This window comes from Falco punctatus, assembly GCF_963210335.1.
Source record: "Falco punctatus genome assembly, chromosome: 1".
Lineage (NCBI taxonomy): Eukaryota > Metazoa > Chordata > Aves > Falconiformes > Falconidae > Falco > Falco punctatus.
In genome coordinates this window covers 24,943,303-24,970,834 of record NC_137580.1, presented here as the reverse complement: position 1 = coordinate 24,970,834, position 27,532 = coordinate 24,943,303, and the positions used below count along the sequence as shown (strand labels likewise).

The following is a 27,532-nucleotide window of genomic DNA, read 5'->3' as shown; positions in this document are numbered from 1 at the left end:
TGCAGATTTATAAAGCTTTTATTTATATTTTTTTCCAAAGTAATAGAATTGAAACATTTCTGGAAAAGCATGTGGTTTGACAAAACAAGATTTATGAAATACTCATTCAATACCAAAGGAAAAAAGGTAATGGGCAGGAGAAGTCACACAGAAGTATTTTTCTTCATATTTTTCCCACTGGCAACCTACATTAGAGAAACAAAAAGGATTACTTTGTAAAATGGTAGCGTGCTAGTGTCTTTACTATACATTACTTTTTGTATGTAATGTAATGGCAGATGGTAAATCATTAGAGAAAGCAAACAGCTGGCGGTTAAAGGGAAGCTAGATGATTTTTTGAGTTGAAGGAGTTAAATGGGTGGAAGGGTGGGCAGGGAGGGGTAGCTAGCTAGCTAGCTGACCCGATATATATGTGTTATTATTGTTACCTACCACGTGTTAAACGCCAATTCCTAATGTGGCTCTGCTCTGGACTATTAGGTTTGCACCCTAGAAAAAGGAACACAAACAGTTGTGAGAGAGAAATCAAGGGAGCAAAGTATGTAGTGCTTGAGCAAGAACTTTTATAAATTCAGACTTGTGTCTGCCTTATGGTTTAATGGATAATTCTAATGGTACTTCCTAACCTTAGAATCTGTGGGCTTCTGTATGATGGTATCTTTCAATTTTGCAAAGGTAGAAAATAAACTTTTAGAGTGAATTAGAGATAAAAAAATACTTTCCTAAGTCTTCGTAATATATTTACCTATGCAATTCTTTGGTTACAAATAAAAAAGGATTCAATCGATTAGCAGTCTTAGATATTAGTAATACAGTTCCATGCCTCAAATGATATTGAGGTTGCTGCTGGAAACTGCCATTTATACTTTCTGTAAATGCTTTGCTCTTGCTCAGCAATACAGCTACAGATAAACTTCTCCTGTGGTTATTTCAGACACAAGTAAATGTTGAATGAATGAATGTATATTTATGATGGATGAATTTGGAAAAAAAATATTGAGTGACTGGTCATAAGACGTAATCAGCTGGGTTGCCCTTGCCAGTATATCTATATTTGCTAGGCACCTCTGATAATTGATCCAGATGCACTTTTTACTGGTAATCCTTCAGAGTTCTGTAAGAATCTGTAGCACAAAAGGAAGTTTACATATGCTAGAGATAAAGTTTAAATTCTACACATACATACTTTTCAACTGTGGCTTGTTGACATTGAACTCTTCCAGACAAGGCCCTAAAGAACCTTATCTAATCTAGATTTCAGCTGCACTTTGAGCAGATGGCTGGACTACATTACCTCCAGACAACTCTTCCGAATGGAATTGTTCAATGACTATAATCTGTGACTATAATCCGAACAGTCAAGATATATGTTATGCTCTGCAGGCAAATTTACTGTAAGGGCACGGGGACAAGTAACCATAGCGCTTTGCAGAATGACTTTCATAGTACAGTTTCCTAGCGTGTTTCTTATATGTTTTTTGTTTTGGGTTGGGGTTTTTTTTTGTTTTTTTGTTAAAGGAGATAGGAAATACCTCTTCCCCAAAGCATGTGTCAATATCAGATTGCTTGCAGCACTTCTCTACCATGGCAGTGAAACCTTCAGCAATTGTCTTTATTTGTTCTTCTGTCATCTGGGGCTTGCGTTTAATGAGGTTGACAAGCAATCTGAAAACAAAGCCAAAATACACAGTTAACACTACCTGTCCTAGTCTGATTTCCCAATTTAAAATACATCATTCTATGCAGGTACAGCTCATTTATGGGGAGATTTTTTTTTTGTCATGCCTAGAGGAGTCTGTGCCCACTGGTGACTCCAAACTCCCAGTCCACCTCAACCATCTGTTCATTTTCTGTTATCCCAGTTACAGGTGGGGAAAAAACTTATTGTAGTGGTCTGCATGTTGTCTTAATTAAAAGTGCATCTTTAAACTTGCACTGGCAGTGGACCTATGTGAAACTGGTCAGTTAAGACACCGATGTAATTTTAAGAAAATACCCTATTTTGCCTCTTCCAAACTACACAATGCTATGCACTGACAAGCTCAGTACAAACACATAGTTCCACCTGGTTTTCTCTCTGTTGCTAGTGAAGTCCCAGTCAGGTGACCAAACAGGGGGGTTGTAGCTTCCCTCTGTCCCCTCTGAAGTGTTACACTTCGGAAGTTTTTCTACAAGGTATTTCTAGCTTACTTCATCTGCCCCAATTCCTGTTCAGCAGGAGTAGCAGTGCACAATTTTTCATCGAAGCTGAACATCTCGGGGTCAAATGCTGGAGGCACATATTTGGTATCTACTCCCATAGCAGTGAAGCATGGTCTCCTGTAAGCATAGGAGTCGCTGCAGCAATGTGAAACGTTGTCATTTATAGGTGTGGTCTCCTGCCTCCTGCACATATCCTGGATCACAATGCTCAGCTGTAAAGTGAAGGAAAGAAGGACAGATGGGAGTTACACCTTCTACAATAACAGAAGAAATGTGTGATGTTTGTGTCACAGTAGCACAGGTGGAAGTGGAAGCTCTCAGACCTAACCACCTGCTCAGAAACGGCATGGACTTAAAATTTAAAAGAAATACATATTCCTGGAGTTGGGCATTTCTTAATCTGCAAACAGTCTGTCCATTGGGCTGCAATCTGTTAAGTACACTGGGGGTTTTAGATTGTTTAGCTTTTCCAAATGCAAGTTGCCACAGACCCAATCAACTTACTTTTTCTTTCTGAGGCAGGCCAAAGTTTAGCTGAAATTTTCACAAGCTACCATCAGACAACTGTTTAGGTTAACACACCCATTTAAAAGGAACTGACTTCAAAGTCTGTTAGGTAGATGCTTAGCTTGGGGTTTAAGAAAATCACCATGAGTTTACAATTGCACAGCAAGCATTTGACGGTTTGGAGAACAGAAGAAATCTCCAAGAGGAGTAGAGAGGATAAAAAAATGTACTCACATATCCCTCAGAACAAGGTAGGCGTTTGTCTTCAGGAAGCTGGCAGCACTTGGTACCAACGGCTGTCATTTTCTTTCCAATTTCAAGCAAGGTATCAGTTGTCACCTGAGGCATTTTCTTAGTGTAGCGGATCAGAATTCTGAAAAAGTTGTGTCAAAATCACTGTTTGCTCACATTTGAAGAACGCTCTACTGGGCTAGACTACTGAAGTGGAAATAGAAGTGAAGAGCAAATAAATGTGCCCAAAGCAGCCAGCATCCATGTCTACACTCAAGAATATTTATCAGAAAGTACTTACGCTTTTAAAAAGTCTTTCTCTCCATGGGTGGTGAAAAGCTCACAATTTGTCTTTACAACATCCTGAGTTTCTTTGATATGCTTGTTCAAATCCTCTTGCTGCAAAAAAGTATAAATTTATTAGTAACATTAGAGCAGGATGTCCTGCTAACAGTCATCAAATATATATTTTGACCTTTTCTAAATCTTATTAGCCAAAAGATACCTGTTTTGCAAGACCAAGCACTTCCATATAGCTTGGATGGTGTGGGGAGGACTTGATTCTCATGTAAGTCTTAAGTTCTAACAGAAATTCTGTTAAGAAGGCAGCAAGATTTTTGAAATTTAAATTAATTACCTATTTGACTTACTTTCTAGACAATGAGGTTTTTCTTGATTGTTTAAATTGGGTGAATATTTTTCAAGTGCAGGACTATTGGTTTTGAGGGGAACATCCTCTTCCTATTCCTTGGCCAAAGTTGTTAAGTGACTCAACTTGTGCTGTAACTTTTGTGCAGTTCAGGTGAAGACTGGGAGACCTAAGTTAAGGCATCTCTATGTGAGCTGGCCATGTAGGTTCCCATCACAACCCATGAGCAGTCATACTCAGTGTAGGCAGTGGAGCCCAGAGAATAATTCAGCTCCCCAGCTATTAATCATCTTCTTCAGTACAAGTAGAATCACTTCTGAGAGACAGAGGCAACAGGCAGATGAGTAAGACTAGTCTGAAATGTCATAAGGTGACCAATGAAGTTACTCTGGGATCTAAGGAGTCCTTGTCATGGACCCTGGACTTCTTCATCTCCCACCAGAATGCGAATTTCCCCTGGGATTAGTCTCTCAAAATGCTTTCTGTCTGCTCTTCTAAACAAGCTTCTCGACTCAACCATTTTGTGATGGGTACCAACCAAGCATTCCAGTTATCTGCAAACAAAGCTTTGCACTTACAGCTTTTCCGATGCACTCAGCAGGGTTGTCTGTTTTGCAGCACTTCTCCAGGACTGTTTCATAGCCCTTAGTAACTCTCAGAATCAGCTGTGTTGAGAACTCGGGGTGTCTTCGTGAGTATTCATAAACAAACCTGAAAGACACACAAGCAGATAGAATTAGAGCTCACAAATAACGTGCTGCTTCCTTCATGCACAACACAGTAATTGACAATGACAGTTACCCAGATGAGATCAAGCAAGCTGGGCAATGAACTTGGAATGCTGGTTTTTTGTTTTAGTAGATTTTTTTTTTTAGGTTGTTCCATTGTCTGCCAACAGGGCAAATATGAGAGGAACAAAGCAGCTCCCTGTGACAGAATACTTCTTAAGCAGATGTACGTGGGCATGCACAAAGCCCTCAATAAAAGAAAGGCACTGATAAATTCAGCTTTGGTAAGTGGGACAATGCTGAACATTAACAGTCACAAAGCATCTATGAGAAACCAGGGATTCTACTAGGGCTGAAGTTACATTAGTTACACTGGACTTCTGTGTGGTCATCTCTTTTCTCCATATGTATTTGAGACACCCAAGATGACAGGTTTTTCCAGCGGTGCAAAAGGCCACAGTCCAGAAAAGAGAGAGGATCATTTTCAGGAGCATTCAAATATAAGCATCCATGCTGTTGGTGCTACTTACTCTGACAAGAACACATCGTGGTCTGCCTCAAAGCTTTTACACACTTCCTTATCTTGTATGTATTTTTCAACTAGTGAAGGAAGATCTTCAGGTTTGTCATCAAACTCTGCTGTGATAATGCACTGGCTTCGTTCCACAACTGGCTTCTCACAGCAGTGTTTGATTTTACTTGAGAAAACTTCTTGTTTGGAGCACATATAGGTCATCAGCTCTGCCTATAAAATGAAAACATTATCAGGCAAGCTATGAAATAATAATGTAAAGATAGATTTATCCATCTCCTTTCTCTTTTTCAGACTCTTCCCTTTTCATTCAGGGCACCTATTTGCTTAGCACTTTCCTGAAGAAATACTGTCTCCATACAAAGAGAAATAATCCAAGGAATGGGCACATCCTATGAGTGTCAATCACAATAGTCACAGGCACAAGGAAGGCTGTGTGCCACCCACCCCTGATCTTAGAAATTTTGACAAGCAAACTCTGGAAAGCCAGGGAAAGTCATTGAGTGGTCTGTCACAAGGATGCCTGATTGAACTTGTCAGTCCTACTAGGCGCTCTGTTCTGATGCAGAGCAAAACATGAAAAACCCCAGAGCTTCATAAAGCTGGCACTGGACACTAGCTGGTTTTAATAGTGTGTCTCAGTTCCAGCCAGACAGGCAATATTTAAATCATGTCACAATTGCACAGTTTTGCTAATCCTCCCATGAAAGCTGTTCTCTGGAGGTCATTGGCTCTGCAGGAAAACTGGACTAAAGGCAGTACATGCAACAGGACAACAAACACATGGTGGTCTTTTTGCCTCTGCTTTCTTTTGCTTTGCTTATGATTGATCTGAAGTGAGCAAGTACCATCAGACTGTCTCCCTGATACATGTTTTGATTTCAACCAAACACACGCATGCGCTATACTGTACGGAACAGCTCCTTGCTCTCATGATCTTAAAAGGCCAGATCCAGAACTGGCCCAAAACCTAGTTCCAGTAGCAGTCATCTGAGCTGGCCATAAGTTTGTCAGTGACTGAGGAACCTTCCAGCAGTGTTGAGTACAAGATCCCTGGACTGTGAATGAATAGCTGCACAAATTACTGTTTTCCTAAACACTTTTCTAGTATGTAAACATTTTTGAAAAATACTTAGCTTACCCTGTCATCCATGCACTCTACCATGTCCCCTTCACAGCACTCTTTGTAGATACCCTTAATATCCTGTAGAATTTTAGTAATTTCTGAGAATGGAGCCTTGGGATATTTCTGACCCAGGAGAGCAAGTTTACTAGGTGAAAAACAAGAAAAATACACTTGTTTTAAAGCTTGGTATTGAATAGAAACCTTGCAAGTCATTAACACTTACAATACTGCAGATCTTCATTGTTTCAAGTAAATATTAATTCATTCTTCTCATCTAATTTCTGATGGCTAGAGAAAAAGGGCATCGACACCTGCACCAGTAACCCAGCACTCCTTTAAAATAGGCAGAAAGAACAGAACCACAAACTTGTTTCTATCTGAGCTGTCTGTGTAAGATTCATACCCCAGAATTCCCCATCACTCTTGAGTGACTGTAAAGCATCTTTAGGTTACTTAGCACAGATGTATATAATTCTAATCTAAACCTTTAAATCAAAGCTGACTGTATCTGGTAAGGTAAATCCTAGTCAATGTTAGTTAGACTAGGCACAGAATGAAAGTCTCTGTGCTTAAGCAGATGATCCACTTACTAAAAAGTACTTTTTTAATCTTAAAAATGCACCTTTGACTGTGATTATGCCGGTTTGACTCTTTGATTGCTTTAAGGTTCAAACTAGCAACTTTGCTAGTTACTGATGTGCCCATTGTGAAAAGCTGTAGGTACTGAACAAGGCACACCTCTCTCAAAACTAGATGAAACACACTGGAATCTCCAGTTCTGAGTGACACCCCATCAGTTAACTCCGAACCTCCTGGGCTGGTTCTAGAGACAGCTTCATTTCTCTGTAGCTCTCATGGCTGATCTTTTTACTAGTACTCGCTATCAGCCTGGAATACGCAGGTTGCTCTTTGTGCCCAGTCTTTATGCAGAAGCCCCATCAGAATGAAGTTTTACATTTAAATAAATAGGCTAAGAAATCACTGTCGGTCTAGCATTGAAAGACTGACCTACTAATCTCTATTCTGTTAGGCAATGGTCCTTAGCCAAAAGTATTCTAGGAAGTACCCAAGTACCGTGAGTGCAGTTTTCAAACTGACCATATAGAAGTGAATTATATATGATGATGTTTTCCTCTTGAGCAGTTTTAGCTTTAGGTTAGCAAGCCTACTTTTCATAAAAAACTGATTGGAACTTACTCTGCTTGGAAAGTTCTCTCACCAAACTTCTTGAGGATTCCACAAGAATACTGCTGCATCACACTTACTTTATTGGCTTTTTCCCTTATGGCAGTTTTCTGTAGTAACAGGATAAACATTGTCACATTTAACAGATTACATCCAATGGACTGAGAAAAAAGCGAGTCTGAAAATCCCACTTTAGAAACAGCAGGTTCAGGTCCAGTTAGCTCTGATGAAAAGGTAAGCCAACTGAAAATCCCTTAGGCAGTCCTAACCAGTCTGCAAGCAGCATTTAACTTCTGGGCTATATATGACACCTTATGGTATGGCGCAATTCTTCTATAGACATGCTACTGTTCACCAAATACTTCAGTTTCAGTGAAACCCTATGGTAAGCTGTCTTTCAAAGCACCGCAGTGATGACACAGAAGTCACTGGGACTGAGTTTGAGGCAAAGGGAAAGCCTGGCTCATGCCATGCTCAAGCTTAACATGAAATCTTGGCTTAACATGAAATCTTAAAAAACAAAGCTGTGTGGGTCATCTGCTTTTGATTCATAGGGCTAACACATGACCATTCTCTACAAGTTCTTCATACAAAGGTGTGCATGAACAGGAAGATTTTGCCTGTTTCACACTCTTTCTCCTCCATTTGCTTGGGTAACGAATAGGAAAGACCTCTCCTTCACCCACACGTTGGGTGTGGTGACGGCATGTTAGGCTGCCAAGTGTCTGCATTTCCCTAGCTCCTCTTTGCTAGCATGTCAACCTGCTGCAGTTTACCGCAGATGAACAGTCCCAAGTGCTACACGTTATTTGGATTTGAAGCATCTGTGCAATACTCACAGCTGCCTGATAATGTGTTAGCAGAGGGACAAGAAGACAGGCGTAATTATCTACAGTTTGATTCTTTTGGATTTTTTTCACGTAAAAAAAATCAAAATATGATTCCTTTTTACCATGTTAGTTTCTATGAAGCCATATACAAATGTTTACTGAAAACCACCATGGGAAAGCACAATTTTGGAATTATAAGCTGTAATGTAGCCTTTTAAAGTCACTTCTTGCTTTAAAGAGAATTGCTGCTAAGATCAAATAGACTGATCACTTAGTTATCATCCACAGTGAAAAATTTAATATACCTTTTCATCCAAGCAAGCGTTGATATCAGCCTCTTTGCAACAGCTTTGAAGTGCATGTTCATAGTCAGCAGCCAGACCGAGGATTGTTGGGGCATACAAGAAGGGGTTTCTTCTTGCAACAGTGTAGATGAAACTATAAGTAAAAGGAAAAGACAAGTTACCTATTCCAATGACAACAGCAAATGTCCTTAAATCTCTTACAGCTTCTATAACTTTTATTTCTAGTTTAGAAATGTAATCTACTTTCCTACCATAATGCCTGCTAATAGTAGATGTTCTGCTAAACCTCACTGTTTCCAAAGCAGGACTCAATAACAATGACAGAAGGATTAACTCCTTATATTGTCAGCCACCTAGTATGATGTACATATGCTTTTAAAAAATGCACTGTCGAATACTTGAAGATTCTGATTTTGAGTGTGAAAAATTAATCTGTGGCCATTTCACCAAGATCCTATTGCCTTTTTTTTTTTTTTTTTTTTTTCCCTGTTATCTTTCTTTATCCTTTCCAGTTACGATTGGGGGTAGTGGGAAGCTGGAGTAAGTAAATTATTAAATCAGTATTGGGAACACTGTGATTTTTGGGGGGTTTTCAGGGGTTTTTTGGGGAAAAAAGTGTCCCGCCAGATTTATAAACTGTGATCTCTTAAAGCCCATTTTTGAAGGGAAAAACCTGCTCTATCATGGAATGAAAAAACATGATCAGAGCTTTGGGTATATAGTGACTGAACAACTGTTTTACACATGCAGATAAGAGGTTGAATACTTGCAATTTTTTTCAAATGTCCTGCATGTCCACACACTCTCTGTGTAGCTTGGGAAACCCTCTTCTGCATGTCTAAATACTTAGACAGTACAAAATGGCTATTTTTCTTACTGTCCCAGTAATGACACTCGGTTGTCCTGGTACTCCTTGCATATCACATCAGAAGCTGGTCTTTGGTATGGCGCAACGAAGTCTGGCTGGTGCACTTTAAACGACAGGAAGCACTCGTTCCGTTCAGGATCAGCTTTGCTGCAGCAGTCGGCCATCTCACCGTATGAGTCACGGAGCTTTTCTACTTGGCAGATTTCATCCAGGAAAATGGAGGGCTATAAGGGAGTTGCTGAGGGTCAGAATTATTGTTTATAGACAGCATAATGCACAACATATTTATCTGTAAAAGAAAACCCAGACTGAAATGTAAATACATTTTTACAGGATAAGATTTAGACCATAAATCAGAATGATCTAGTGTTTTCAACAGTTTCATACATTTTGTTTTATGTGGTCCAATATCAAAACTGTTACAATGCTTTATTGAAAAATAAATTTTAATTGTAATTTAAAATACTTTGTGCAAGACGGTGATCTCCTTTTACTTATAATCTGACTAAACTTAATTTGTAGATGAATTGAAGCAAGACTTTATATTCTACTTGATGTTTTTAGGCAGAACTAATGTACTAATTTTATTTGATCTGAATGTTAGAGCTTGCAAGAACACAAGCACCTGACTTTCTGTAGGGCTGGGCTGAACCTGCTAGACATCCAGGGACCTTACGTACTTGCAAACTTCTTTTGCTACCTGGTCTTAGAGGAGTTGTTTTAAAACTTCTTCAACTAAGTACCTTCAATTAACACACACACCTTTTCAAGTCACCCCAGTGTGAAACCCCATACACTTTGGTCACTTTAATACCTAGAATTAGACCTGTGTTTTACGGCTGGGGTATTTGCACTTATTTGTACTAAATGCTAAAGTTTCTTTCCAGGCGATGCTAAAATTAATGGGCCAAAGTCTGGTGTTTGGGCTCCAATACATGACTCCACAGATCATTTAGGCACTTCTGAAAGACAGAGTTTCAGAACCTGACAAAAATAAGTTCTTTGTTTCATCACCAAAATCTGGGCATTGGCCAATGATAACAGCAACGCCTGAAAGGATCAGGTATAAACCCTCACCAAGGATGATACTGGTGGCTGCACAGAATAAGGAGAAACTAAGGAGAAACACAATACCAAAGGATCCACTGCCTACCAGTGGTTTTGTGCACTCGGGAGCATCCTCGTTGGCCACACACTTCTGGGCCGTATCAACAACATCCTTCACCAGTTTAGATAGGCTTTCATAAGAACACTTCTGGAGATACTGAGCGAATGTGATCAGGGTACTGAAACACAAAGCACATTTGGGAATACGGAGATAAGAAATGTAACAGTATTTGTGGAAGTTCTTCTGGATTCAAAATTGTTTGTTCAAATGACATGCACAAATGCTTAAACAGAGTATCACGAAGAGCGTTGTACCAGATCCCGTATCCTTCCTCTTCTCGCTCCCTTTCTAAAAAATGTTTTTAACCTTACTTCCCAAGAACAAAAGTCTTGAATAACAGATTAGAAAGAAAACAGAAAAGACTGTAATCTGAGTTCTCTGTCACTTTTATCAGCACATTCGTAAATGCCATAAACTAAGCTGTTTTTTGCCATTGCTACAAATTATTATCTTCAGGCTGCCTTCTGTCAGTCCCCTGCCATTCCCAAAACCAGTTTCAAAAGGAAGTCACTAAAACCGTGTCAGAAAACCTGTCACAGGTTTGGTTTTTTGAGGTTGGTGGTTTGTTGTTTTAGGGGGTTTTTTTGGTTATGTCTCAATGCAGCATAACTCCTCCACCTTAAGGTCATCAACACCGTATTATTCATGCCTGGTTTTTTTCATTTCACACAAGGAACATGGGTTTTCTCATCAGGGGAGTCTTTTTTTCCCAGAGACCAAGAAAGTCGTTGTGAGTTTTGCAGGTCTTAAAATACGTGTAGGCTTTATATACCAGCAGGAGGAAGGTCAACTCAATGCCAGGCTCCAGTCAGACAGATAGACTCTTCGCTAGATCATACAGTGTGTTTCAGTTTCCCTTTTTTGTCCAATATCAACAGAGATGGAAAACAATCAGAAAATGGAAGATGACCATTCACTTACACTGCCTTAAATGTCTCTTCCTTCAAATCATTGTAGCGATGGGCAATCTCACTCTTGTGCTCTAGGAAGAAAAACAGAGAACGCTGGATGTTCACTGTCACGCTGGCTGTGCTAGACCTCTCAAAGAATACATTCTGGGCACTTTGGGCCAGATTTTCGTAAGTGTTCAGCGTTCACCCAGCTCTTAAGGGACTAATATAATTGTTCTGAAACAGACCAAGCAAATGCTGAGCACTCATAAAATCCCGTCTTCAGGTATACCATCCCAGGCAAGTTGTACTGCTGAAGCTTTCTTCAGGACACTTTGAGCTCTTTGTTGTCTCAGCTGACCATTTTGGGCCATTTGTCTGCACATCCCTACCTCTTGCAGACACTCATCTTTCTGAAGGAATCCAAGCACATGATTTTTTAGGATTCTAATACAGTATTTTACTCTGTAACCATATACTTAATTCAAATATTCAAAACGAGGGCTGTAGCTTACTGTTAAGGGTTAGCAAACATATCCTTTGCACAAACAATGTTATCATGTCTACACTACAAATAAAGGAATGCAGCTGCAGTTAGATTAGAGCAGCCATTAGTAGAATTTTCTCATTTTGAACACAAAATTAGTAACTTGGCAGTTTCATATTCTTATTGCACCTAGTGCATATCATCTGCGCTCTTCATGAGAAGGAAAGCAATAAATCCCTTCATTTGGTTCTGACAGTAACAAATACAGGTTGCAGCTATAGCCTGCTCTTGGTGCAAAGACTCCCAACAAGATTTTCCCAACAGGTACTGCAGCATACAACCACACTGATGAATGAGCTACAATAGGGCAGTTGTTTTGTTCTGAAACACCATTCAGGAGCATTCAGTAGAAACACGAAGAGTAATTCCTTTACGTAATGGAATATAACCATTTTGATAGTAAGGGTTTCAGTGCAGAAAATTGAATGTAAAGATTTTTCAGTGCTGTTTACTAGCATTTCCAGCCAGCTCCTGAGAACTCAGTTTTGTTAAATTTGTTTTTTTTTTTTTCATGTTTCAAAGAAAAATAAAAGATACCAGTGGAAAAGTTTCTAGGACTACCTGCAGAAATATTTTTTGACCAAGGTCTAAAGTTTTATAGTACAGGGAGAAATGACACAGTGATGAGGTTTTTTGCTAGCCTTCTTATAGCCAGCCTGAGATGTAGATGTTGGGGGGTTTAACCTACTCGTGTGAAATGCATTGCCTTTAACTGGCAAGGAGCTTGCTTATGAAGTGCCATTCAAAAGACAGCACTTCCCAGCACAGTAGCATATTCTGAACAATCAACATCCCTTCACACACTACACTGATGTTGCAGAGGGATGTCACCCAACTTTCTTGCCCGGTTAAGTTGTCTTGAGTGTTCTACCCATCTCCTCACAATTTCTTCATTTAGTTTCTTTTCAAGTTAACAATTTTTTCCGTTCTCTTTGGATCAGTCTTGTGAGAATTGTCAGTGAAATTGCATCAAAGACATTAAATTGATATAACAAAGACTGCAAAGACAACAAATTAGTCTTTTCTTACCTGCATCTCGAGCAACTCTTTGCAGATTCCTGGATCTGGCAGAACTTAAGAGGAAAATTAATGAAATTAATGTTACCCACTTCATGGTTGCAGATTATGATGTGGGCTAAATTGCTCAGAAATGCTAGGACGATTGAAGGGAAAGCATTTGCTTATATACCCTTTACTATCTGTGTCTGTAAAATATTAACCATACAGCTGGCACTTGTAGATTTCCATTTGGTCTGAAGAACATTACAAAACTTGGACTGTCCTTGCCAAAAATGAATTTGATATTATTTGTTACTCTCAGCTTTTCTGTCCTGAAAAGGTTGAACCTTCCAGCACCCAAATAGATAAAGTTTTGCGTAAATTTCCTTATCAAATGACAAACAAGGAGTTCAAGGCATCAGACAAAAAAGTCACCAAGTCTTACCCTATAGCTGTGCTTTTTTTTTTTTTTTTTTGCTAGTATTTGTTCAAAAACAAAGCAGGTTGGTATTGTACAGTAACAGTTTACCCAGATTGGAGGGACTCAGTCCACACACTCAGTTGTAATTACAGAATTTTAATTTGAAATCACTTTACAAAGATGAGATGGCTCATCTAGAGTTTGGTACTAAAAATACAAATTGGTGAAATACACCAACAAGCACAAAGACACAGGTAAAGGGCATCTCCAATTTCAATTGGCTTCCAAATTCTTATAGAAACAGAAGGTAGGAGTGTGGAATGGGTACCAAGGAACCTGAATGTCACAATATATGCAGCTCCAGAGCAGAACAATTTCATGGGTCTGTGTCAGTGTGTTGGAACTGACACTTTTACGCTGTAGAAGGCTGCATCTCACTCCAAATTTCAGCGTGTACGCTTAGGGTAACATCCAAGAGGGAGGCTGCTCAAACAGCCAAAGGCTTTATTTGAGCACCTGATTTGTTAGGTCCTGTACTTGTTTTCTGTGGATACTGCTGTTCGCTGGGATCCTGAAAACTGCCAAATACATGTGTAAACATCTGCAAGTACTGTCATTTCATAACTTTTTACAATTCTTCATTTGCACTGAATCCTCCCCAGAGTAATCTCCTAATTAAGCTCCGCTCTCCTCCTTGACAACTTTCTATTGATTACTCGGTAACTTAGGAGCTCAGACACTGGAAGAATTATGATGTTTGCACAGAGCCCTGGACAGGGAACAAAATTGAAATTATTTTTCCAGAACACTCAGTAGGAGGCTTCAAAGAAAATAACGAGTATAAGGTTGGATCCTTACTGAGTGCAAAGTGATGTCGTTCCACAGTAGGAAATGCTCTGTTTAATGAATTTATCTCTCCAGTGGGTGGATGTTAACCCACAAAACTATGCACAGTGTGATGCTGCAGGTCGTGCTCTGCCTCACAACTTGTTGCTTCTGGCAGCAAGCACCCACTTGGTATTGCCTGGAGCAAGGTCTTCTAACACTTCCTTAGTCCTTATGGTTCCCTTTTCTGCTGGGTTTTTTGTTTTGTTTTGGTTTGGTTTTTTTCTCAAGTGGGCAGTTTTACTACAATTCTATATTGTTCCTACTGGGAGTAGTCTGAATAACTCAATTTTCAGTTTTCTGGAAATTTGACAAAATTTAAAAAAAAACAAAACAACTTTATTTCTGAGCTTGGGTTTTTAAACACGTCTTAAATCAAATGATGTGTCTAAGCAGAAAAGACTTGCAAGCAATTTTACTTTAGAAAAATATCAAGGCAATGCATCTTGTCTTTCAGAAAGACCATTCTGTTATCCATGAATAACCATATAAAATTTAGAGGGGTTTACAGAATAGTTTGCTACAATGAAATTTGTACTGGCTGCTCCTTTTCCAAAACAGTTTTGCTTTTTTCCAAGTCTGGTCCTGATATCTTTGTAGGTGAAAACCTGCATTTTTGTCAGTGATTTAAAGGCACGAAAGCTCTATTTTGGAAATTAAAGGTTATCCAGATAACTGTTACATGAAGGATGGTGTGGGAAAGCCAAACTTGCCAAAAATGCACCCCAGTTTTGTCATAATGTTGGAAATAGGAATTATTTTCAGGTGGTTGTAGCAAAATCCCAACTTTCTGGAGAACGATGGGAATTATGGTGAATAATCTGGACCTTTCAGACCTGTGCTGCTTTAGCCTAACAAAATGGTGAACACTTCAGTCTGTAACTGGTTTTACTGAGCATATCCCTCTGTCAAAGAAGAACCTATCACTAAAACATATATCTTTTTGATTAACCTCTAATGGCTGAAGACGACCTAGCATTTTTTTGCATAGTCCCTTAATTCACTGACATTTGGCTATATCAGCATTCTGAGTTTGGAAACGTCTGCACGAATTTTGCATAGATATAAATGGTGAGAAGTGGAATGGTGGAGAGGAGCTTAACGATACTTTTTCCAAAATCTCAGAAAAAATGCTTGCAAGTAGCTAACTCGGCAATCTGACCTTCTGACCCAATGAAAGCCACTGTAAAAACAGAATATAACCTTCCTACAAACATCAGCTTGACTTACCTGCGTTTTATACCTGTCTCCTTTGGAATCTTAACAGACTATTCAGTGAGATACAAACACATATTTAGGTGTCTTGCTGATAACCGTAAAGCAACCGTAAAAGGCACCAGACTGGAACATTGTCCAAGTCAAAGGGGTGAAAAAAAAGTGGTAGTGGCAGATCATGCCTTAGAACAGCGCTTGGAATGCTCTCAGGCTGCATCAAAGCAGTCTTCAGAAAATGACAGCTAAGGATGGGGAGGGGAAAGTTCTTTCTGTCACACTGAAATTTAGCCCAAGAAAAACTGTGGATATGTAATGTTGCATCTTGAAACCTAGCTGGAATTTTCCCCTGCAGCATTGTGCAGTGTTAGCAAGAACACTGCTGGTTCCCTAGAGTTAATATGTAAGTTTGTAATACAGGGTCCATGTTTATTTCTAGATATCTTCTGTTGTCTGTCCTGTACTTCATGCCAACATTTCATATAACTGCTGAAAGAGAGATCTGAACTCCAATGGTGATGTTTGTTTAACAATATTAAATATTATACTGAGCTTCTTCTTACTCAATTCTTCCATACCGCATTGAGTACACTTTCAACAAAGTTGTCCTGGTATTACAGAAAGAAACATATCAATTAAATTTTAAGATGACTGCATTTTCACACACATCTGTGTCTAAAGTTACAGGGTAACTAGTGTTATTTCAGATGTGGGGGACCAAAGGACAGTGATTCCAAGAGTAATTGACATGGAAAAAAAGGACACATCTTTAAATATTCCCCTGCACCATGCTGTGCAAAGTGAAAGAGTAGATACCAAGTGGATTACTTCATTCTCAGACTCCTACTGGAGAAATACTTTTAGGGATACCTACGTAACCAACTTCTGCTTGCATATGGGCAGGCTTCATTTTGTGCTGCGTGCTGTCTTGTGCTGGATACAACGTAATTAGTAAGGATGGAGAGATGCCATGGTAGAGCCACAGCTCTTAAGGAACTTGAGCCATGAATTTTACAAGAACACCTCCTCTATCAGAAAAAACCCACCCATTCACCACTGTGTTCAGGTGGTTATATGCAGGTGGTTTGCACTTGAAGGAGACTGCAAGAGAGTGGAAAGCATTCAGAAACTAAAGGGAAAGCTATTAATATTTCACTGGGATTCATGTTCCTACTTAGTCACACCTACGTTGACCAAAATGTACTACAATTGCATGACACTTTTGAGTAATGGATTTGATATAACATTGTAAGAACAATGCCAGAGCACTTTTGGAAAGTAAGTCCTTTTCAAAGCGATCTCTCAGAAAACAGACTATTAGCAACCCCCTAATTTTTTGGCCCTCAGTTTTGTTCATTGCTGTGTCATCTTTGTTTTAAAGACCGTAAGTTTTGTTGGTGTGAATGGACTGTGAGATATATACTAAACCTAGAGACATTCACATGACAGGATCACAGCCACAGCCAGCAACTGCAGCTCTGTTTTGGCAGTGGTTTTGTTCTTTGTTTTGCTTTGACTTTTTACATAGCTAATGATAACGCAAGGAAGGTAGCCAACTAGCAATTTTTTTTCTTCCTCAAAACGAAAAATTGATTTCTGCCAAAGAGGATGGAACCAGCAAAAAGAATGCTACTTCTCTGTCTGCAGGTGGAGGTGAGATAATGCTGAAAAAGGTGTTGCCATCTCCTTTTTCCAGTCCTGTGCCTACAGATGTGTGGCTTGGCTGTTATATTTTTTTCCATTGGACAGTAGTGCATTTTTTAAATAACTGTAATTATCAGCATATTTCTAAGTAAGTGCCTGTAATTCTGGACACGTGGTCAGGTACCAGTCTTTTCCTGCTCTGGTGCATTGTGTTTGCTATTCTTATCACTGGTGTTTGGCTCCCATGCAAAACAAGTCAAACATCCCAAAGAGATATATGCCTTTTATTTGAACAGAGATGGACTTATAGATATAAAACGAGCAAGAAGGCCCATCAGATGAGCAAACATAAACATGGAAAGGCTTTGATTGCTGTAGCAGAATAGGCAGATACCTGCTAAGGTACAGCTAACAGCATTCCATGACAGGGCATATCTTCTAGGCACATCCTCAGTTCTGATGCTAAGCCATTTATCTTGGGTGATCAGCCACTTCTCTGCAGCTTTACAGAGTTCTCTCATTAAAATAAGCATTTTTAAATCAACCAGAATGACTATTCATAGCCTCACTGCACTAAACAATTCAAACACCTAATTCCAATAAGCTCAATTTGTTGTTTACTGTATTACTCCTGCAGTCCTCTGCTGGAACAAATTTAAGACCACAAGTCTACATCCTCAACACCTAAATATTTGTGCAAACCTGGACTTCATGCCAAAATCCAGAACACAGAAAAGAGCGGCCAGAACATGCAGTATTTGGTGCTTACTTCCAAGTGAGGGAGAAAGACCTCAAACAGGGTAACACGCAGACCTCATTGTCTCTACACTCTCTATCAACAAGTCCATCTGCAGACATTTTTACAATTAGGCTGAAAAGCATACACCAGCCCCCAGTTTTCATACATATATGGAAAGGTTTTGTATATGTATAGTTATGTATGGTGGATACATGCTTTCCCGATTGCAAAGTTAAGCTTGAATTCGATAACCCGATTGCACAATTTGATGACTTTCCAAAGCCCATCTCGACATACGCCTACACACATATGTATGAATGACTCTGCTTTTCTTTTATACATGTATCACGTATATATATGAATGACTCTACTTTGTTAAGTTACTCCTTTCTTTTTGTTTAGGTAGTCCCCTAATTACCTGTTAACAAGGCATTTACTGTGGCAGGGGCTGGAAAAAGGTTCTTTCACACCACACTGGCCTTTAGGGCCTTGGGAAGGGCTCGCAAGCAGGAGAAGCCAATGCAAGTCAGTCTTCTTTCTGTGTCTTGTTGACCAAGTCTTGGTAGGCTGCCTATTTCACTATGCTCTATATTGTCAATATTACTGATTCTCATTTACACAGCTAAATGGATTTATAGCTTTATTAAAGTGAATTCAGGCTGCCTTCGCTGAAGAAGTGCATATCTGTTCATCAGACACTTTTAGGTGCACAGTTTGAAAGTGATTCATGCACGGTCTTCTGCTTGAATTCTTCTGCTAAGCCGTTCACCTCTGTTCAGCTACATTAGGCTTCAGACAACACGCCCTCCCTGTTCTTCCTATTTTGTCCTTTACTTCACTGGCAACGGTAGTGATATTAAGACTGCCAGCATCAGGCTTCTGAGTCAGCTCTTTCCTGTTCAGCCTGGCATTTGTGTGTATTTCTTTGTTGCTGTGCTCTTTATTACAGTATTGAGAAGTTTACCCAGTAGTTTACCTTTACAATTTGACTGGTTGTGATGCAATGAAGACGCAACTAGATGTCTGTTTCCAGCCAAGTTGCACCAACCGGCTCCAAAACGATTACTGCAGTATAGTATCCATTGATACGCTATGCTGCTTTGCTTACAGTAACCACTGCAGCAGTATCTGACTGTATGTATCACTTCCCAAACCCTAGATAGTGGTTCACAGTAATGAGATAATTTATGTGCATTCCTAATGTCTACTAAGCTCTACTGGGAATGTCTGGCCCTGAATTTTGCTATGTGTGACATAGCTGTTTACCAGGTCTCTCATCTCTCTTACAGTTATCGGCACGTAAGAAGTCAAAATGGCCCTAATGTGTATTTTCAAGAACAACTTTTCTCAAGAGTATGTGTTTAATAGTATATTGCTTATATATGATGCCTTTTTTTCATGTGCAGATCCTCAAAGTATCCTTAGGATGACAGTAGCAATTTTGACCCTCTGATCAGTGCTTATTCTTGTTCTTTCAAGTTCCTGCCTTCAATTTCCTATATGGTTGCTTTAAATGATACTTTCCCTTAAGAAGAAAAATGTGTTTTTCATAGCTTTCTCTTTATGATCTAGGACTGCCGTGTGAGAAACCATTTACATGCATCCCATAGTATCTCAGTTTTAGCTCTGCTATTCCAAGAAGGTCATAGAACAGTGTTCTGGGGTGTGTTGGGTACTTCATAAAAATGCCTCTGAATATTTACTGTAGTTTCTGAAGACTCTCCTTCCCCACTATGCTGGTGGAGCTTATTATACATGCAAGTGATTACAAGATAATTCAGTTGTGCATATATTTTTCTGTGGGTATTAGTAAGATTAATGTGAAACCTCCTGGTTGCCTTATTTCTAGAAACAAAGTCCGAGACCCTACTCTTTGCTTTATCGTTTAGATGAATTACATCTCTTGCATTTCCATCTTTTACTCATCCTGGGGGTTTAATATGTACTAGGTCAACATGGAAAAAACCCACATTAAATATTTTTTAATGAAGGCTTTGGTATAATGTAATAGTATCTTTTAGATGTGGGTTATCTTCCCTGTTGGTTTTACCTGTCGAAAGCAAGCTGCGGGTAAGTTAGCAATGTCATGTATGGTGCAGCAGTGGGACAGAAATCACTTCCGTCTTCCCTACTGACATTGATCAAAGAGAAGAGATTGACTTCACACCTTGCACACCTTGCTATGCTTCTTGTTGTGCTGTCTTTACAACCAAAACCTCTGTGTTTCAACGTTAATCTCTAAAGTGTCTGAGTCCTATTAGTGAGTCTTGTTGCCTGTCGTGCTTTTCAAATCCTGTATGCTTGATCCCTAGGGCATTCTACCATTCCTACCAATTTGCCTGATAAAATCCACAACATGGTGATGTAGCTGTTTTCCTTATCAAGCAGCAGCTTCCAACATCATCCTTTGGCAGCAAGTGTAAGAAAAGTTTTTTTTTGCCTTGTGAGGTAATACTTACTGATTGTAGGCATTTCATATTGACTCCTCTGTAATGCGTTAAATTGCTTGAATCTATCCAGATATACAGCCTTCAAAGTTTTGTGAGGGCTACCAGCTTGGCAAGTCCTGTGACTTCTCAGAATTAGTCTCTTTTTTCCATGTCTTTCCATGTCTTTTTTTTTTTTTTTTTTTTTTTTTTTCCTGTCGATACAAGTAGGAAATCTGCAAAATAGGTGAGGTACTGGCTTGATCGTTTTATCCATTTCTAGTTATAAGGTCCCTCAAAAACCACCAGCATGGTGTTTTGGTATGAGGGAAATGCACATCTAATTACTGCAGGAAATAATTATCCTAGGTGCAGCATTACTGAGTTCATGAAGTCCTTATCAGAAAGAACCTTTGCTTCAGTATTTTTTCATAAATTTCTTTGATATGCTAACTGCAATATAAACTGTTGTGGTGGTGTGATTGATGTTTGTTTCACGATACATCTGTCGGTGGTGATCTTTTTTCTTCCTCTTACATAATTCTCCAAAGGCCTTTGGAATCCAGTACGTTCACTTGTGCCCTAGAAACTTTTTGGCAAGCAGTTTTCAATTTCCATGCTGCTGCCTGAGCTTTTCACCCTGTGTTCTTCTGAGTTTTATGATCCACCTATTTTTGTTGGTTTGTATTCCACTGATGTCATATCTCCACAGAAGCTCATATTCTCAGTGGCTGGTTGCATTCTTCTTTATGGTACCATTTAAAAACAGTTGGTGTAGCTGATATATGAGACCTGTATACATTTAATTAGTGTATTTTCTCAATAGCACACAAAACACTGATTTTGTTTAAACTCTATTTCTGTGCTTCATTTTCCACCAATTTTGATATATTTTTCATGAGTTTTCATGTTTGATAAACTGCTGTTGAATCTATTCTACTTATGCTTATATTTAGCTGTGAGCTAAATATTTCTAACGATCCTACCAGATCTGCTGTAAACTCTCTGCAGTTCTCACTAAAAGTGTCTGCGGTTCATCCTTTTCACCAGTCTGTCTGTCGTTTTTGTTTCCGATAGCTAATAAACAGTATTCAACCTCAAAGAAATTGTTGGTGGCACTGCACCTGGAAAAGTGCAGCTGCAGTCAGCTGTAGCTCGGTGGTCTTTGGCAGTATGGAAGAACCATTCAGTGAACACACTTCAGTCAAGAGCCAAAACTGGAAGCTTTTGTTTAGCAAGAGGTTGTTAATATTTCTTTCCTGGATTTGAAGTACTTCAGGTTTAGCAATGAAAAAGTACTGAAAAGTTTTGAGGAACAGCAGGAAATATTTGAAGGGGTTTTTTGTTCTGAATTCCTTTAAGGCATTTATGTGTGACCTGCAATTGATAAAAAACATGGCTACCAACTTTCCTGTAAGTGGAAGCAGGTGTATTTGCTAAAATCAGAAGAAGAGCATATTGAAAATGAGCTAATGATTCTGGCAGTCGTCAGTTTTGCTCCCAACTTTAAACACATTAAGAGCTGAAAAAATTGCTTTATGTCTAGTGGGGCTGTGGGACTTGTGGAAAATTTCTGAGATTTTACATAGACTGCCCCATTGTGCAGCTGTCACACCCCAGTGTTACTGCTTCACTGACAGCCCTCACCCCCCAGCAGGGCTGTCCTATTTTTCATTTAGTTGCACTGTAAACTAATAGCTTTCCCACTCTGGCCTAATAACTGTAGAGCTGATAAATATTTTCTCTTTCATGTCCATCTCCATAGAAACAGAATCTGTGTTACCGCTGTAATTGTTCTGTGATTTTGTGCTGTTTTTTTCTGTTACGGCCTCTGGATGTTGGACTGTTTCTTGGGAAGATACTAGTTTATCTTTTTAAGACAACTTGTAGAAGTTCAAGCATTAAGGAGAAAAGGAGAGTGATCCTGTTCTCATTCTTTCCTCCATTTCTGAGAAGCCCTGGTGCAGAAGCGGCATTTTCCACCTCAAATATCCCCTACTGCCTTTGGAATGTCTTTAACTAAGAGTCAGGGCCTGACTGGCACCTTAACAGGAGATACAAGTTTGTAGAGCCATTTGTAGGTCCTCATTGCTGGAGGAATGTTTATGGTGCAAGAGAGACAGATGAACATGTGGAGAAGAATCAGTCCCGTACATACCGAACAAAGTTCTGCCACAGTTGTATTCAAAACTGCTGCTCCTTTCAGCACTCCTATCAGAACCAAGGTGTTCAATTTCCTCAAAGCCAGTACCCGAACAGAGGCAGGGAATCACCGCCTGGCATCACAGCAGGGAAGGCTGAAACCCTGCGAGCAGAGGGGTAAGGAGGAACAGGATGAACAGGGTCCAGAGCTCTGCAGCCCACCAAGCAGGCCTGCTGCTGCTAGGATTGAGCCCTTTCCGTTCCTTCGAAGCAGGCAGGTTAACAAATTTTTAAAGTTGGCACTGTCATTTACTCGCTGACATAAAAAGATAATCCACTTTGCGTCTTATTCCACTATAATGAATTCCGAGGCTCCATGAATTAAATGTGAAGTTTTCTGTCCTCACAGGTGAAATTCAAAACCACAGTGAAATATTTCAACGTTTTTGTCTTAGCCTCAGAAGCAAAGTTCAATTAATGAAACCTAAGCATGTGTACTTTTCTGTCTGAAAAAATCAATTGGTTTTAACATCTAAAAGCTTTTCAAGCAGCTTTCAAACAAACCACATTTATTAGGTGATCTCTGGCTTGTAGTTCCAGGTCCAGTACTATGTTAACCGTGAATCAAACCCCCAGTGACATTACCAGCACGTAACAATCTCTTAGAGGAGAATTCGGTTTGCGGCAGCAGCAACAAAATGTTGTCTTTCTTCTGGGTGCTGTTTTCCTTCATGTGTTCTCCTTTACCTGTATTTGTTACAACACAGCATGTAATACTGGAAACCTGGGATCCCCAATGTTAAGGAAGTGACTAAAACACAGTATGAAACTGAGGAAATGTTGCTTATTTTGTTTGGTTTTGTTTTGTTTTTGTTTTTCTTTAGAGTAGTGCTTGCAAACTCTGATTTTCAAAGGAGACAAGGGACATGGAATACCTAATTAGAGTGCCTTCTGGAAGACCTGATTTTGAAAGACATGTTCCTTAGTACATTCCAAGGATCAGAAAAATTTCATCTGAGACCAAGAAATGTGACTAAGCTTAGCAGAGATCCATATGGTTCATGTGGTTCTCTTAAATAAGTAATAAAAAGATTGGTCCAGACAGTCACATCAAAAGAATTAATGAGAGGCACCAGATAGATCTGTGGCTTTGCAAAGTCTGAATAGCTGTGTTGTTTGTTCTTTTTTTTATTTGAATGCTAACCCAAGAATCCTTCCCGAGTCATGAAAAGAAATATTAACAAACTCTTTGCACATGAAGCTTTTAGTGTTGTCTTTCGGATCAATTAGCCAGTGGCTATACTCGCTAGGCCATTCCTCTATATCACCCTCCAACCCCTTGCTGACAGTCCTTGACATTTGCTTTCTGTTCACATGCCTTTTATTCTAACAGCAACAGCGGTTCAATATTGCCACTCAAGCACATTCATAATCTATACGTCTCAGAAATAAATAATGAAATTAAATTATAAGAATGAATTTAGAATTGTTCTTATTTGGCTCTTGTGCTTTTAATTGAACGTAGCTTTCTGACTTTTCTCCATGACTATGAGTGCTAGAAACACAGAGTGGGATTCGTCTCACTAAGCTTCAGGTGTTTACAACACCAGCACCTGAGCTATGCCCACTGCAGAGAGACTCGAGGCTTCCTTTAATGTCAGTGCAGATCTCGTCAATACAGCCATGGAGTGAAGGACACGTGTCATCTAACCAAAAGTAGCGCTTGGTTTAGAGAGAGAGGAATCCTGCCCTATGCCCCTTACAGTAACAAGGGTGTGTGGTAGGAGATCCCCCTGCCTCTGTTCATAAATAGCTACTCATATTACCCGATTTATATGTTATATCTGCCTCCTGTGTCTCAGTAAGTATTTTCCATGCCAGGTTTGCCTAAGGCTGCCAGATTCCTGGCTCCCTGGGAAGGGAAGTTAGGAGCTGTGCAAATTCTGTGTTGAACCAAATTTCTCACAGTTCCACCTGGCAGAGCAGAGCCTAGAGCTGAGCCAAGACCTAGAACTTGGCTTCTGGTGTAAGAGGAAGCCTGAAAATGTTGGGAGCCTGACATGAACACAAGTCTCATGGTCTCCAAGGTCCTGCTGCACAGCTGGGCACTGTAGCCTCACAGCTGTCAGCACTGTAAGGGTTTTGGAGGGATGCTCTGGCATCCCAGAACATTGATGTTCCTGGCTCATTTGACTGGGTGCCCCAAAGCTAGAAATCCTGCAAGCAGGGGGCCTGCCTCCCCGCAGGTTTGTTACAGCCAATATGGTTCTACAGGAAACAACTGGATTTCATGAAAGTGTACCAGGACTCTGACGCTTCCAGTAAAATGTTCTGGATTCAGCTAATTGACATTTTACGTGAAAACTGTGCAATACATAGGTAAACCAGGTGTACTTTATGTCATAATGGTTGCTTGATCAGAAATATCACCAGCACACCCTTGCGCCTACTGAAGACAACAGTAAAACTCCCAGCAGGAGCATGAGCTATGGCAGCACTGAATCCATGGGAAATTACCTTTCTGAATGCATTTGTTGTCCCCAGGGATGGTGTTTTGCCATCTACAACCAAAGCAGTTCAAGAGCGAGTGAATGTTTAAATTGTTCGAACCTTTCAAATGACAAACATGTTTTAATCTGCTAACCCTGACCTATGTCCAATAAAAATTGAAAACAAATTAACAAATTACAACACTGTTACCCTAGAACCAGTACTTGATGATGACCTACATAGGCAAATGCCCATTTCTCAGGCTAGGAATGACAAAGTCCAGCTACTACGGCTGACCTTGATGTCTCTTCTCAGAGACCAAGGCTGGCTATCTGTGACAGACTTAGCCTTTTAGAGTGGAGATTATTTTCCTCTTCAGACTTGTAGGAATGTAGATTAGATTGTATTAGTCTCAGTGACACTCTCAGATGTGTAAACCCACTCCCACTCCATGTCTTCCCAGTTGTAAATGCAAATCTGAGTGTTGAACTTACCCTTCCAATCATAAGGAACAATGAAAGGATTGAAATAGTGAACCAAAAGATGATGAATATAATTCCTGGAGGTCTTACACTGGAAAATATACAAAGTTTGGTATGTCCTAAAAAGGCCAAGCCTCATGTTCCTTGTGTACTTTATTTCTGTCAGAAAATCTGTACAAAAAGGAACACAACATAAGCAAAACCGGATTTGCATGAGGAAGTGTGGTTTCAGTTATAATCCTGCATATGGAAAGCACAGGATCCATTGTTATCAGCAGTGTAAGTTCAGAATGTTCCATGCCATTCACACTAACACAAAATAAAACAAAATTTCTGATCCTGCAGGCTCCATTTTGTCTTATGCTGACTATCCCATGAAACTGAATGAATAGAGACTGATGTATCATCAGTTATACCTGCAAAACTGAACTGTTTTGGTAGGCACCTGATTTCATGCAACAGTCAGATGTGAATAAGAAGATATCCTGTAAACAGACTTCCGTTAAAAATACAGCCATTTGAACCAAGTATAAAATCAAGAGAACAACAAGAGACTAGTTTGTCACCAGGTCTGCCTCTAAAATTAATGTATCATCTATGTGGAAATTTAGGAATTACTTTTTTAAGACCCACAAATGCAAACCCTATAAAAGATTCACGGTTGTCACCATTTTAGAACAACAAATGTGGAAGTCCTTGGCCAGTAACCTTCACTGTTTTACTGATAACATGTATTTTTATCAGTCCTTGTGGCATTTATTCATGAAACTTTGCACTGAATTTTCTGTTCTTTGGAAAAAACACAGTTATTGTACCATGTGGCAACAAACAAAAACTTCATTGACATGGACTTCGGTTATTTCACCTTGCCACCCACGAAAAGAAAACTTCATGATCAAGCTGGTCATAAAATTCAATACAGAACAATGTAACGTTGGTGGAGAAGGTCAAATTCAGACTAGGTGGAGTTTTTTCCCCCAAAGAAAAAGATTACTATTTTATTTGTTTCCTGGTTGTCAAGTAGGCAATCTATCTACTTCCAATTCTGAAAGGAAAATCAAGTATTCCCTTCCTCCTTTCAGTGTATAACTGCACTTTAAGTTGTGTAAGGGCAGATTTAAATGAGACAAGTGAGAGACTCCTGTCTATTGGGCACTCATATTGCCTAAGTAGCTATTTGACAACTCAATAAGGTTATCAGGTTCTCAGTGTAGGATTTTGAAAGATACTCAGCATTGGCCTAATTCTAGCCGTGTCAAAGTCAGTGCTAAAACTTGCCTGACTTCACTGGAAACTGAGTTAGATAAAACTGTGTGCTTTTGAAAAGTGCACTGCTTATTTACCGTAGTTGTGACCAGAGAACTGGATAGCTAAGAAAAAATGAGAAACTGCTGAATAACGAAGCAATAATCAAACTTTTTTTGAGTAAAGTAGCAACTAAAATCACAGATTCATTCATGTCAGGTCAAAATTAAAATCTTTATCCACCATGAGATCTGTGCAAGCAAGCCTTTATACCAGTGGATCTTCAAAGATAAGACGACAAGTATGCTTAATTGCATGCACAATGTACAGCCCCATTGGAGTCAACAATGTAGGGAAGGTTAAGCTCCAGCAGAGATGCTGGTTAGCATGCATGGTGCAGGAACAGTTTATTTTACACAAGCAGATACAATTATAAGTGGGAAGCTGTTCTTCATGCAAAAGCCTTTTTGTTAGGCCTTGGCTTTGGAAGGTAGGATTTTAATTCACGAAACTGCCAAGGGATATTGTACCTCGGATCTTTCCATAGGGACTTTAGACACTCTCTACAATATTTTAAAGAAGTTATTTCACACCAAATTACACAAATATTTTTAGTCTGGTTAGTGGAAAGAGTGGGGAATGTCCATATCACACAGCAAAGAATTAATATGGATTTAATTACCTCCTGCATGTGAGGCCAAGCGACCCACTCAAAACTGCAGGTGAAGGCTAGTGCAGATGGAGCAGCAGTGATAGGTGAAAAGGCTGTTGCAATGAGCTGTGGGAAAAGTACAGGCTGGGAGGAGCTCTGGCATAAATGCAGAAGGCACTGGTATGGAGTGTAAAAAGTAGGTCTATCTCAGGTTATATTGAGAGTATTCTAAAACTGATGTTCCAGCCTAATCCTTTCCTAAAAGACATCTCTAGCAGAGAAAGCAGCTATGTGTCCTGACATAAACCGGTATCAGCATTCGGTAAAAACTAGTCTTGATTAACATGCAGCAAGCCTTTTCAAAGTCCTCAAGCAGGAGAAGTATGCCACCTCCTGTTAACAAAACTCTTCTGCACAGAGAAGCTGT

The 27,532-nt window shown here is 39.6% G+C and overlaps 1 protein-coding gene across 1 annotated transcript; it reads right to left on the bottom strand.

The window, feature by feature from the left end:
* ALB (albumin) lies at positions 1-21,750 on the bottom strand. The gene is made up of 15 exons (XM_080408908.1): positions 12,798-21,750; positions 11,253-11,313; positions 10,317-10,449; positions 9,173-9,387; positions 8,296-8,428; positions 7,173-7,270; positions 5,991-6,120; positions 4,848-5,062; positions 4,168-4,300; positions 3,242-3,339; positions 2,944-3,082; positions 2,191-2,414; positions 1,533-1,665; positions 433-489; positions 1-185 (listed from the first exon to the last, which is right to left on the bottom strand). Exons 1-14 carry the CDS (start codon positions 12,880-12,882, stop codon positions 439-441), a joined length of 1,848 nt encoding a protein of 615 aa, XP_080265034.1. The 5' UTR covers positions 12,883-21,750; the 3' UTR covers positions 1-185; positions 433-438.
* Between the last annotated feature and the right edge of the window lie 5,782 nt (positions 21,751-27,532).

Coding starts and splice junctions, on each gene's coding strand:
- ALB (XM_080408908.1), bottom strand. CDS start 12,882: ATGAAGTGGGTAACATTAATTTCATTAATTTTCCTCTTAAGTTCTGCC. Junction 6,121..7,172: donor GAGAGAACTTTCCAAGCAGA/GTAAGTTCCAAT, acceptor TTTTTCACCTAG/TAAACTTGCTCTCCTGGGTC. Junction 5,063..5,990: donor TAGAGTGCATGGATGACAGG/GTAAGCTAAGTA, acceptor TTCATTTTATAG/GCAGAGCTGATGACCTATAT.